Below are 11,378 nucleotides of genomic sequence, written 5' to 3' on the forward strand. Positions count from 1 at the left end.
AGCTTCAGTGGATTTTCTGTGTCGGCGCACGACAAGGAGAGGTGCCACGTTTCTCTACCAAATACATGTAAACATCGATTGCTCGTTAGGGATTCAACACCAGCTGTACTGTTGAATACTGTAAACACTCGACTACAACCCCGGGGACACGGGACATGAGCGTACAGTTAACCGAATAGTACCCATAAGCCTTTTACCTAACAAAATGGTCTGTTGATTTTCCAGCTCGTCCTGGCTTCTGCAAAAACAGAGAAATCAATGTCGTGAAGATGCTTTAAAAACGGTGTTAATTTATTAATAATCCTACATAAACAAACTCAACAGACAAAGTGGTGACGTCACACAAAATTATTGCAGTTACTCCTAAGGCCAATAGAAATCTTCTTACTTTCTCATGGTCATAACGTCATCCTCTAATGATAAACGCCAATGTTTCTGCACAACAAGACAAAACAAATGAAAAATTAAACGACTCAAATGAGAAAAAAATTGAATGTGATATGCTATTGAGTTTACATTGTGGAATACTCCCGATTCGCAATTTTTATGCGTCTTTCAGTTCGTAAACATGCGGAGTCTATAGTTGCAATTTTAATCAAAACTTTCGTTTTTCGGTGCCGTCAATCTTCGTTGAGGATCGCCTCAAAGGGTCGCATTCCCCGTAGTGATTCGCGGATCCGGATCCACTTTTTCGGTCCATTTCTTTAACAAACGTCCAAAAAGAAGCAACTTTCACTGATGCTTGGCGCTACTTTTAAAAAGAGACTAACGGTTGTTCGGCAGTTGTACACAAACGCGTAATTCAGGGCGTCAAGTGACAAATGACACTCAGAATATATGAAAGTATGACAGACAGTGGCCAAAAAATACGAAAAAAATTAGGTATTCTCATCCCAAAATAAGAACAAAATATGAAGCTTTCGTTGAATTCTATCCTCTTAACAAAGGCAACAGCAGCTCTGTTTCTTGCCGCGTTATTTAATATCTAACAGACAATATGGCATGCATCCTTCATAGAAACAAGTGTTAAAACTCGTTATCAAGGAAAACTTCACCTACGAAATTACATCACAGACTACTTTATAAGATGTCTTTAATTTACGTTGTTTGAAACTGAGAAAGAGAAGCAGCAAGAACATTTTTTTGCGAACAGTAAATATCATATATAAGTTCACAGTTACCAAATGTCTTACATACAATAAAAGCCAACAAAGACTATTCGTAGCGAAAAAAAGTCTAATGCTTATTATTTTTTGGCTCTTTTAGCAAACTGGGTAACCTTAGCTTTGCTCTGACTTATTTTGGGCAGTGCTTGTCGTTGACAACACGGCTTTGTCCAACAGTTTATGCTGTTTTTCAGTAAAGAATTTCCTCTTTTCTCCTATTTCCTTTTAAGTATTCCATTGCATCATCGTGGCTACATTAATACCACTTTGCTGACAGTTGTTGCTAAAAACACGAGCTTGTTTGTAATGGTTTAATAACACTCTAACAGCAGTCACAAAACTTATAAGGCAGAAAAATATTTGAACTTTTTAAAAATAAAATATCACAATAAAGACAAAGATGCAACTGTCTTTAAAGAGATGGTATGTTAATAAAACAACTATTGTTTGAAAACAAAGAGGATCGACGAAATTGGACTGAATTACTTGATTCCTTAATTCCACATGGCAGCTGCACAAACATGCAAATGACCTGGGACAAGCCTCCTTTGCATGCTACCAAAAACACTGAGAAAGTGTGGGCACGAGTTTCAGAAGGCTATCATTCACACAGGCCATAAAGTCTCCACGTTTGTTAACAGAAAGCTTTCTTTTTTTGAAGAATTTAGCCCTATTTTTTAAAATTTTATCTCATATTTTTCAAAATGTTCCTAAAAAATAGGAGAAAATAGGAAGCAGGCCAAAATATAGGAAAAAATAGGAACTTGACGCCCTTGGCAATTACAAAACACCCATCCAGAGATGGTAAAAGGTCTGTTTCCGCAAAGAAAACGAAAACAACAACAAAATTGAACATACCTCATTTTCGAGAGATCTTGAAAAGCTTTCTTTTTCATCCCTGTGAAGTCCAAAGTGGAATATTACTACTTCAAATAGCTTTCACTGGGTTTTCATCTCCTTTACAGTTTACAGCCTACGGGAAGTTACCCCACCCTATAAGTTGACACTAACAGAAAAACACTCCTTGAAAACTGATAGTTTAAAATGGCGTAAGATACTCCCTGAACGAAGGCTAGGGATATCAAGAAATCCAACCAATTAACTGATCAATAATCTTTATTTATGCTCGAATTTAAGACAGCACACAATTATGCTAATGTCTCCGAGGATAAATAACTAATTCGATAAATATTGAATAACATGTATCCAATAAAAATTTCTAATGAACAATACAGTCAACAAGATAATGTGATTAAAATACGGTAAGATCAAGAACAAAAGGTGCAACAGTCAGTATCAAATTTAAGATTATTAAAATGGCTGATTTTAATTTTCTCAACTGAACTCAGGAATTGTTCTTATGGTATTAGGAAGGGAATTCCATAGCTTACTACCGTAACGAGAGAGAGAGAGAGAGAGTGAAGCCCAAACTCCTACACTGATGTCTCTTTTGCAACAGTCGCGCGCAACTAGAAACACGCGCTCTCTTTATTTGAGTGCTTTTTACGAAGGCTAACTGAATCCACTGCTGTCGCTTTAAGTCCAGTTGCCAGTTACAATCTAATTTAATGGAAACGAAAATCAAACCTACCTTGTTTTGAATAGATCCTCTGTGACTTTGGATAACTAAAGGCAGAAAAATAATGAACAGAAACTGGTGATCGAGAAATCGTTTGATTGAACAGTTGCGCGTGACAACTGGAAAAATGGTATACCAAAGCAGAGAGAACCCGAGGAAAATAAAGGCTTTGTTTTCGTAGAGGTTTATTATCCTTTTATTTTTTTGGTGAGGGCTTAAGTTAGAGCAAAGTTGGGCGAGGGAAACTGACTATAGTTTTGAGGAACAAAGTGTTGAGTCCTCGGGCATATAATTGCGTCCATACATATCGTGTAAGCTGGCATCTAAATCCACTGCTTGCAGATTCGTAGCTCGCAATGTTGTGCTCACCCACGAGATACAGAAGGGACTCACAGACCTCTTATGCCGGCAACGACGAGTCAAGGACTTTTTGCGAAATTCTGGACCGAGTTCATAACCCTCTATCGTAGACTCAGAACAAAACAGCTTGAAAAGTAAATTAAAAGTGCTCTCGCAATGAATTCAGAATCTACCTGTTGTTCAAGAAAAGAGAGCTCCTCCCTTTGTTGTGCAACAGTTTTCTTTTCCTGTTCAAGTCTTTTCTCAAGTTCTAACAATCTAAAACAGTTCACAAACAAATTTGCGATTTAGTTATTGAGAAAGCCTTTTACTGCACGTTTCATAATTCTCACATTAAACTAACGGCAACCTCCAAACTGCGGTTTGGCTTCAACAAATAAAACTTCAAAGACACCGAAAGATGACAAGAGTTAAGCAAACGATAATCCAAATATGCTGCGTTATCCTGGTTCATCGCAAACTATCATTAGTGAGACATTATTGGAAGATTCTCAAACTACATGCAAGAATGGAGGTATCCAAAGATGTGGAACAACAACCGCCGAGAAATCAGCCAAGAAAACACAATACTCTACCGGCTTGAATGACGGAAGCCAGAAGGCAGTAATGGAAGTTGGCGTTGAAGATGAGATTCCGCAGAAAACACTCAGTAAACAGCACGGATTGAATCTCTGGTCAGAAATCAAGACACATGTTTCTTTCGTTATTCAGTAGTACATGTAGCTCGGATTTGCACTGTTCTGTCATAGTTACGCATTTGTCAACTCAAAAGTATTGACCGCTCGAAGTAAGTTTAAAAAAAACGCAATAATTTCAACATTTTTTGGTACCAATCATTCTTATGGCATAGCTAGCCTCGCGTCCAATAACCTTTTATAAGTGATGAAATAATTGTCCCAAGAATGTAAAAAAATATGTTAAACGCATTCCCGTTTCCTCTATGATGGACAACTTTTGTTGCAACTTACTATCTGCAGAACCATCAAGGTGTGTTGCTTTGTTACCTTGCACTCATCTCATCGTTGCAAAGAGACATTGTTCCAAGTTTCTGATAAGCTCGACTTCGCTCCTCAAACAGCAGTTTATTTTCCTCTGCCAAACAAAGCAGAATAACAAACATATCAAAGGCCTTGGCCTTGTCTGGTCAAGATCTTGAAAAAGCGATTGCAAATACATGTTTTAAAAAAAACTACGCAAATTAAGCACGTAAATTTTTAGCATTCATGAGACGGAACTAACCTTTGAGCCTTTGTGATGCAGTTAAAAGTTTCACAGCCCTAGAAGAGAGTTACCACTCCAGCTTGATGATGAAATTAATGATTAAGGGCCCACTGACGTATTTTTTGGGGTGCGTTGTTAAGGATGCAATGGTTAAGTAATTTGAGAGAATTTGACATTATTTTGGTCAGTTTCCAACTTTTGTAAGCCTATGACCCTAAATATGACGTCATCATACCACGCCCATGGTCACGTAAAGAAAAAATCTAAATTTATCTCCGTGCTACGCAATTTGGGTATTTAATCGATGGTTTGATAATTTGTATTTGTTTTTGCATCCAGCCAAGCATGGTTTTCTTCTTATTTTGAAAAATGTTCTTTTTAAAGACATAAACGATACTGAAATACCCATAACTTTTTCAAAAAAGATGATTTAAAAAAATCAATGCTTAGCTATATTCTGTATTTGGGGGTGAAACGTGCCATGTAAAAAAAATTAATTCAATTTAAAACCGCCGGAAATTTAGCTTTTTTCTCAAACCGGAAGTCAGTTCATTTACGCATGCGCAGTTGATCTGAGAACGCGCGCGAGGAAGGGCGAGGAAAAACCTTCGATGGAAACAACAGTTTGTGCGGTGACTTTTGCTTGTGGGTGGGTTTTCTTGTCAGGTCATGATATGATGACGTCAGTTACCGGAAGTAACATTTCACTTCCTTAGCAACGCGCGAAAAATCCGTCTGTGGGCCCTTAAGAAACTAGGTGTTGAAACTTAAGACCAACGATCAAATTGCATAACATTCATAAACGTAAAAATTGACTTGACAAGAAAACGGTTAATCAGTCAGTTAGATTCCGCAAAGTCGACATCCCAAGTGGGTGGGGGAGATTACATCCAAGAAGGAGCCCATAAAGACGTTAGTAAAAATCAAAACAATTTCTTTATCCAATGATTAAAGATATTCGAGTTCGAGATAGTGGTGTATTTCTTACACCTTCCATCAAACTAGTTACACATCATACCATAAAATCTTTAAGTCAGTGTACCTCTTTTCAGCAACTTTCTTCTTTATACTGAGGGAGGACACTTTCTCCGAAAAGTTGTCTAAGTCTTGCGCAAGTTGCCTTATTAAAACCTAAGGATTATAGGACAACATTGTATCAAGTGTACTGGAGCATTTCATCCCAAGATGCCATATCTATGTAAATGTAAACGTAAATGTTTTGTTTATGGTGGAAGTAGCAAATCAAACTTAACAGAAACATGATCACGAACCCCAACTGGCAGGAGCCAACCAGATGGCTATTTACAAAGGTGTTATAGTTGAATCTGGGACAACTGGAAACAAATCCAAACCAGAGGTTCAAAAGGAATTTGAACCTAGGGCCACTCCGTGCAAACCCAATGCCCCAATCACTGGACCACGCCACCCCTCTCCTCCCTCCCTCCTCTATACTGCAAATGAGCTTTTCTGCACCGCTTAGAAGGAAAGGGCATTGTCCATTGGTTAGAGTACTGAATTTGCATTTCGTTACACTTTAGGTTCAAATATCAACTGGCTTGATTTATCTTCAGCCGAACAGAATTCAACTCTAACACACTTTGTAGCTAGTCAACTTGATGGTCTTGATAGTGAAAAGCAATTCTACTATTAAAAAAAGGCATGCAATTTTTTTTAACCACTCCCCCCTCCCATGGCTCTAAACATATGAGAGTCAAAGGCATCTTTCCCAGATCTGCAAATACACCTTTTCCATTCCTGCCGTTGCCAGTTACGAATGGGTGGTAGAAAACAAACATTGCACATAATATAATTGTTTTATTTTACAGCGATACACAGATTTTACGGAAAGAGATCTTTGCTTCACATGCCTCTTTTCTGTCTTTAACTCCAACACTTCTGTCAAGAGCTGCCAATTCATCAATCTGTCTCAAAGCCTTTTCCTTCTTCTCTTTGAACTCAGTTGCCTTGAATAGAAAAACAAAATGATCGTGTTCAGCTCCATTTGTCCCAAGTGATCACAGTCCCCCCCCCCCCCACCCCCCGGGCATTTGACTATTTTCTGTGCCTGAAAATTTGCAGCGGAAAATTGCACCGGAAGTATCAGGTTTCAAATTTGGAAGAGTTTAGAGGTAGAGATAATAGCATTTGTGAGCGACTGGCTTACAGAAAAACGTCTTCAAAAGTTGTCTTCAAAGGAGTTTTGGCAGCATAATAGGCCATTTTCAAAGCTTGATAACAAAAACAATACAAATATGTTGCAATGAATGTGAAAAATATTTGCATATCATCCACTTTCCTATGTCTTTGTCCTCAGAACCTCCCTTTTAAGCTGAATTTTCATGTATTAAAAAAGGCCAATTCGTCTTTGTCATACTATAGAGTGAATACAATATGGTACGTCTTCACACTCCCGTTTCATTGTTAAAGCTGTACGTTTCTGTTAGAGGTAATCAACCGACACTGAGCAATTTAAAATACATGCAGTTGTAACACTCTAGGCTCTCTTGTTGTTGATAAGTACAATGTATACAGTATCCTTGTTAAACAACCTTTTCCATGTTTCAGAGTTAGAGCAGCTTACACTTGCTTATTGATATTGTCTGACAAAATTAATTCAATTACAAGTCACTTTTAATAGTTTCAACATTAAAGTTGTGTTTTTGTAGTTGCGCAAGTCTGGTAAAAACGCCATCATCATATAAAATGTCACGAAACATGTGGTGGCATGTTTATACACAAGCTTTATTAAAGACAACAGGAGCTGACAATGATGTTCTCTAGTAGGGTTTGACAGACAAAATAATCAGACAATTGGGTAGGGCATTTGACCACCATTTTGGCCCAGGGGGGTGGTAATTTGAACGATCCAATCTTCAAAAGTTCAAATGCCTGGTTTGCCTGTGGTTTGCCCGGGGGGGGTGGGGATGTTGAAGTTTCAAGTTGATTGGCACATTATTGTTTATTATCCTGACCTTGGTTGTTCAAAAGGTGGATAACGCTATAGCTATCCAACGGATAAATCACTATATCCACCAGATAAATCACTGTCCAGCAGATAAACACTAGCAAAACCAATTGAGTAATCCAGTGGGTAGTGATTTATCCAGTGGATAGTGCTATCTACCTTTAGAACAACTGGGGCCTGGACTCTGTTGTTCAAGAGGTGGATAATTTAATGCTACCCACTGGATAGATCACTATCCAGCTAATAAATACTAGCAAAACCAAGTGAATTGAGTTATCCAGTGGATAGCGCTACCCACCCATTGAACAACTGGGGCCTGATTAACTACACAAGGACAAGGATGTTGAAGCAGATACCATTCGTAATGCTGTTGAACTGTATTTTTCAAAAATGGAACTTGTACTGGAGGAATCAAGTGAAACATTTGACATCCATGAGTGATTCATCCCTGTCAGTGAAATATCCTGATCATCCATGTCCAAGCTATCACTCAAACCAAACTGACTACCCACCATGGGAGAAGGAAGACCTTTGGTATCATAACTCTGCAAAAAAAATGTTTACACAAGTGGATGTAATAATCAAGTTTTCCTTATTATTTTGAAAACATTAAGGACGTATCAATAGTCAAGGCAATGTATTACAGAGGACGTTACCTAGCATACATTCTAACATACACTTGTGTTTACTGAAATAAACCATGCATAGGTACCTCTTGTGCCTCTAGTTCCTGCTGCAAGGACGATTGTCGAGAAAGAGGAGTACTGCTCAAACCAGGTCCATTTTGATTCTTTTCAGGTGACAGCTCCTTTCTTTGTTGTAGTCTGCACAAAGAATAAGATAACGAGTTTTCCATAGAGTAATCAACGGAGAATAAAAAGAGAGGAAAAGAAGTATACACAATATATAAAAGGCAAACACCTTGGGTAGTAAAAGCCACACCACAAATTAAAACACACCTGAGTACATTTTCTTGTAAGTCTAAAATACGATTTTCTAATCTGCTTTTTTCCATCTTCAAGGTCTGTAGGAAATAGAACATAAGTTTCTGAATAATGTAAGGCCAATATTGGATATTATGGCAAGTTGTTTATCACTACTAAGACATACTTAATAGGAGTGCAAGGTCTGCCTTACCTCATTTTCAGATGCAAGACCAACAATCATTGAAGAGTTAGTTGAGTTTTCCTGCAAGAATATAGCCAGAATTCTTGTCACAGGCTATTAGAAAACGTTTTTATCATCTATTTGAGTTTTCAAAATGATTGTAAATTTGGCAAAAAACGTGACATTTGTGTTAAATGACTTCCCTTTTGAGCACTGTAAACAAGAGGGTACATTGTATATCATCACATTCCTGAATGTGCCAACAAGTTACTATTAATTGTGTACATGTAGATGCAAAGGTACACTTCACAAAACAGTTACAATAATTATATTATTGGAAATAGTATTTTTCCAAGCCCCTTGAACATCTTATAAAAAAGGTGAAGAGGGTCAGTATAGGGTACTAATATCCTTGAGTGTTTATTTCCTTTGCTGTGAGAACAGTAAAAAAATAATAAAAACAAAACTTAAACATGAGAAATTTTCAAAATAATTAAAGTACTACTTTACCTTAGCAATCATGTCATTCTTCACTCCCTGAATCTCCTGAAGATCACTACAGTATTGCTAAATAAATGAAATGAAGGGAAAAAAGTCATAAATTTAAGTGACAATGATAAAAATTTGTTTACAAAATTGATCATTGTTAATGCAAAAGTCAAGACACCATTGCTGCTGGTGCCAATAATAGTGTACAACATGTCAAGCTGGCTCATTTTACATTCATGCACAATTGGAAATTAGGTTTGTCCTTATCAAATTCAAATTTATTTGAAAACCAATTTGTGGCTGTATAATTATGCTTCATCAAAGACGGAATGAATGAAGTGTTTCAGGATCCTTGGAGGCCAACGATTGTGACTACCACATACACGATTGTTGAAATCGATATTTGTTTTCATTCTTTTTCATCCTAATAGGATGCGAGAAAATACAGGGCAGCAATAAGTAATGATGGAGGATATGAGGTCAAGTGAGAATTATAATCACCTGAGATGTTCAAAAGGTGACAATATATATTATATGTATGAGAATAATTTTAATCATGCAGTTACCTTTTGTTCTGCTAAATCATTCACAAGTCGTCTTCTTTCATCTTCAAGAAGTTCTACTTCTCCCTGGGCCTCAAGAAGCTTATTGAAACAGGAAAGAATGACTTGATACCGACAAAAAAAATATTTCACACTGCATAACCTGCCAAAGGATACAGAAATGGGGTATCCTTTGTTTACAATATATTATATAGAGCAAACTGTATCATCACTGTTTTAACAAAATGTTCTCTGAAGAGATCTCACAACAACAAGTGTTGTTTCAATCTTTTAAAACAGTGCATGACAATAGTAATCCACAAAGCTGTAACAGATTATAAAACATGGTGTTTTGGAAACTGCTGTTATATATATGCAACGATGTTTATGCTTGAGCTAAATACCTTCAAAGCTCATTCTCAAAATCAATTAGCATGTAAACAGGGGGAATCATTCTTGAATTGTACAGTATATATGTCACCTTTGCAAAATCAAGATTGTCAAGACCAACCTTATCACCAATTCTGTTTAGGTTACTTTCATACAAGACACGTTCTTTCTCCTGGAAAAAAAAATTCCAAAAAGTGGTCTAGTTAACAATAAATACTTATGTTTTTGGGTTGCAGCAGTTTACTTGAATGCAAAAACTCTAAAAATAGTAATATTAACTTTAATACCTGTTGGACAGCTTGTAATTTTCTGTTGAGGACTCATCACATAAATGCATGCATGTCTTTATAAAATTGAGATATTTGCATAAACCTGATATTGTTACATTGTTTGTGCAAAGGACAACTATTCCAAATTTTGGTCATTTTATGTTATATATGGCACAAGCAGAATATCAAAGGTATCATAACAACAAAACAATATAGTATCAACAAATGCAGAAGGGTCAAAACATAAAAAGCTACACCAACCAGTTGAGAAATTTTTGTTTGAAAAGACTGGTTTGCTTCAAGCGCATCTGCAACTGTTGACAGAATGAGTCATTTAAAAAAATGTCAAAATGAACTTATGAAAATGAAGTTTGACCAAAAACATCCATAACAAAATAAAAAAAAAAACACTTCAAATTATAATTACTGTGTACTGCACTGCTGAATTAATGAAACCCCAAAAGACATTCACTATACATAACTCCAAAAGTTCTATAAAATTTATTTTATTAATAATAATAATTATTATTATTCTCAAGTCTTTTCAATATTGGTGAAAATGTTTTTAATTATTAATAACATACATAACATAATAATATTATTATTCAAATGGGATAAATCTACAGTACCGGACAGAAGTAACCAAAGAGAAAAATCAACATTGAACACGTTCTTTGAGTGTTCCATTTCGCTTTCTTTCCGAGTTCCCAGCTTGGCCTTCTCCTAGATTTGGAACACATTCTACTGAAAATTCCAGAATGCGAAGAACGCCTTCTGATTTTTGTGTAAATGTAGAATACCTATACATTTACAATAATCTGTATACTGCATTCTTGTTGAAAAGGAACTTGTCAAAAATGGACAAGCTACCATTTTAAACGAGAAAAGGAATCGTTGGGCATAAACATCAGCCAAATTGTCCAGAAACTGAATGCTGAGGACGGGATCATCACGTCAAGAACCGCAGTACATGTAAGTCGATCTCTCTTTATCAAGGTTTTAAAGTTAATACGACCGCCCACACAAGGGATGTAATCTGATACTCATCCGGCACTTTGATGTCATTGACAAAGAATTGAAGAAAGGAAAAAGGATCACCGCCGGACTACTAATAAACATGGAATGCCAGAATGCAAATTGGAGACAGTTTTTGAGTAGATGTAAAGGTTGTTAAACATGGATCAAACAGTGTGGAAAATAACAGAATAGTTCACCTCAAGGTTCTCCTCACCCAGTAAAATGAATGGCTTGGTACATGTACCAAGTAAACCTTAATTATTTATTGTGTAA

General features: G+C 36.6%; 1 protein-coding gene across 4 annotated transcripts in view; it reads right to left on the reverse strand.

Annotated features, from left to right (window-relative positions):
* LOC138042723 (inositol 1,4,5-triphosphate receptor associated 2-like) overlaps nucleotides 1-11,378 on the reverse strand; it is a 48,072-nt gene that overhangs the window by 19,321 nt on the left and 17,373 nt on the right. For all 4 annotated transcript variants that reach the window (XM_068888708.1, XM_068888707.1, XM_068888709.1 and 1 more), the window contains 17 exons: nucleotides 10,350-10,402; nucleotides 9,941-9,991; nucleotides 9,454-9,531; nucleotides 8,909-8,965; nucleotides 8,429-8,479; nucleotides 8,251-8,315; nucleotides 8,004-8,115; nucleotides 7,648-7,836; nucleotides 6,195-6,290; nucleotides 5,369-5,457; nucleotides 4,345-4,382; nucleotides 4,110-4,197; nucleotides 3,279-3,363; nucleotides 2,758-2,792; nucleotides 2,025-2,064; nucleotides 389-435; nucleotides 198-238 (listed from right to left, as the gene is read on the reverse strand). In XM_068888708.1, the coding sequence (XP_068744809.1) occupies nucleotides 198-238; nucleotides 389-435; nucleotides 2,025-2,064; nucleotides 2,758-2,792; nucleotides 3,279-3,363; nucleotides 4,110-4,197; nucleotides 4,345-4,382; nucleotides 5,369-5,457; nucleotides 6,195-6,290; nucleotides 7,648-7,836; nucleotides 8,004-8,115; nucleotides 8,251-8,315; nucleotides 8,429-8,479; nucleotides 8,909-8,965; nucleotides 9,454-9,531; nucleotides 9,941-9,991; nucleotides 10,350-10,402 (1,215 nt within the window). The remainder of the gene's footprint in view (nucleotides 1-197; nucleotides 239-388; nucleotides 436-2,024; nucleotides 2,065-2,757; nucleotides 2,793-3,278; nucleotides 3,364-4,109; nucleotides 4,198-4,344; nucleotides 4,383-5,368; nucleotides 5,458-6,194; nucleotides 6,291-7,647; nucleotides 7,837-8,003; nucleotides 8,116-8,250; nucleotides 8,316-8,428; nucleotides 8,480-8,908; nucleotides 8,966-9,453; nucleotides 9,532-9,940; nucleotides 9,992-10,349; nucleotides 10,403-11,378) is intronic.

Source organism: Montipora capricornis, chromosome 3, assembly GCF_036669925.1.
Source record: "Montipora capricornis isolate CH-2021 chromosome 3, ASM3666992v2, whole genome shotgun sequence".
Lineage (NCBI taxonomy): Eukaryota > Metazoa > Cnidaria > Anthozoa > Scleractinia > Acroporidae > Montipora > Montipora capricornis.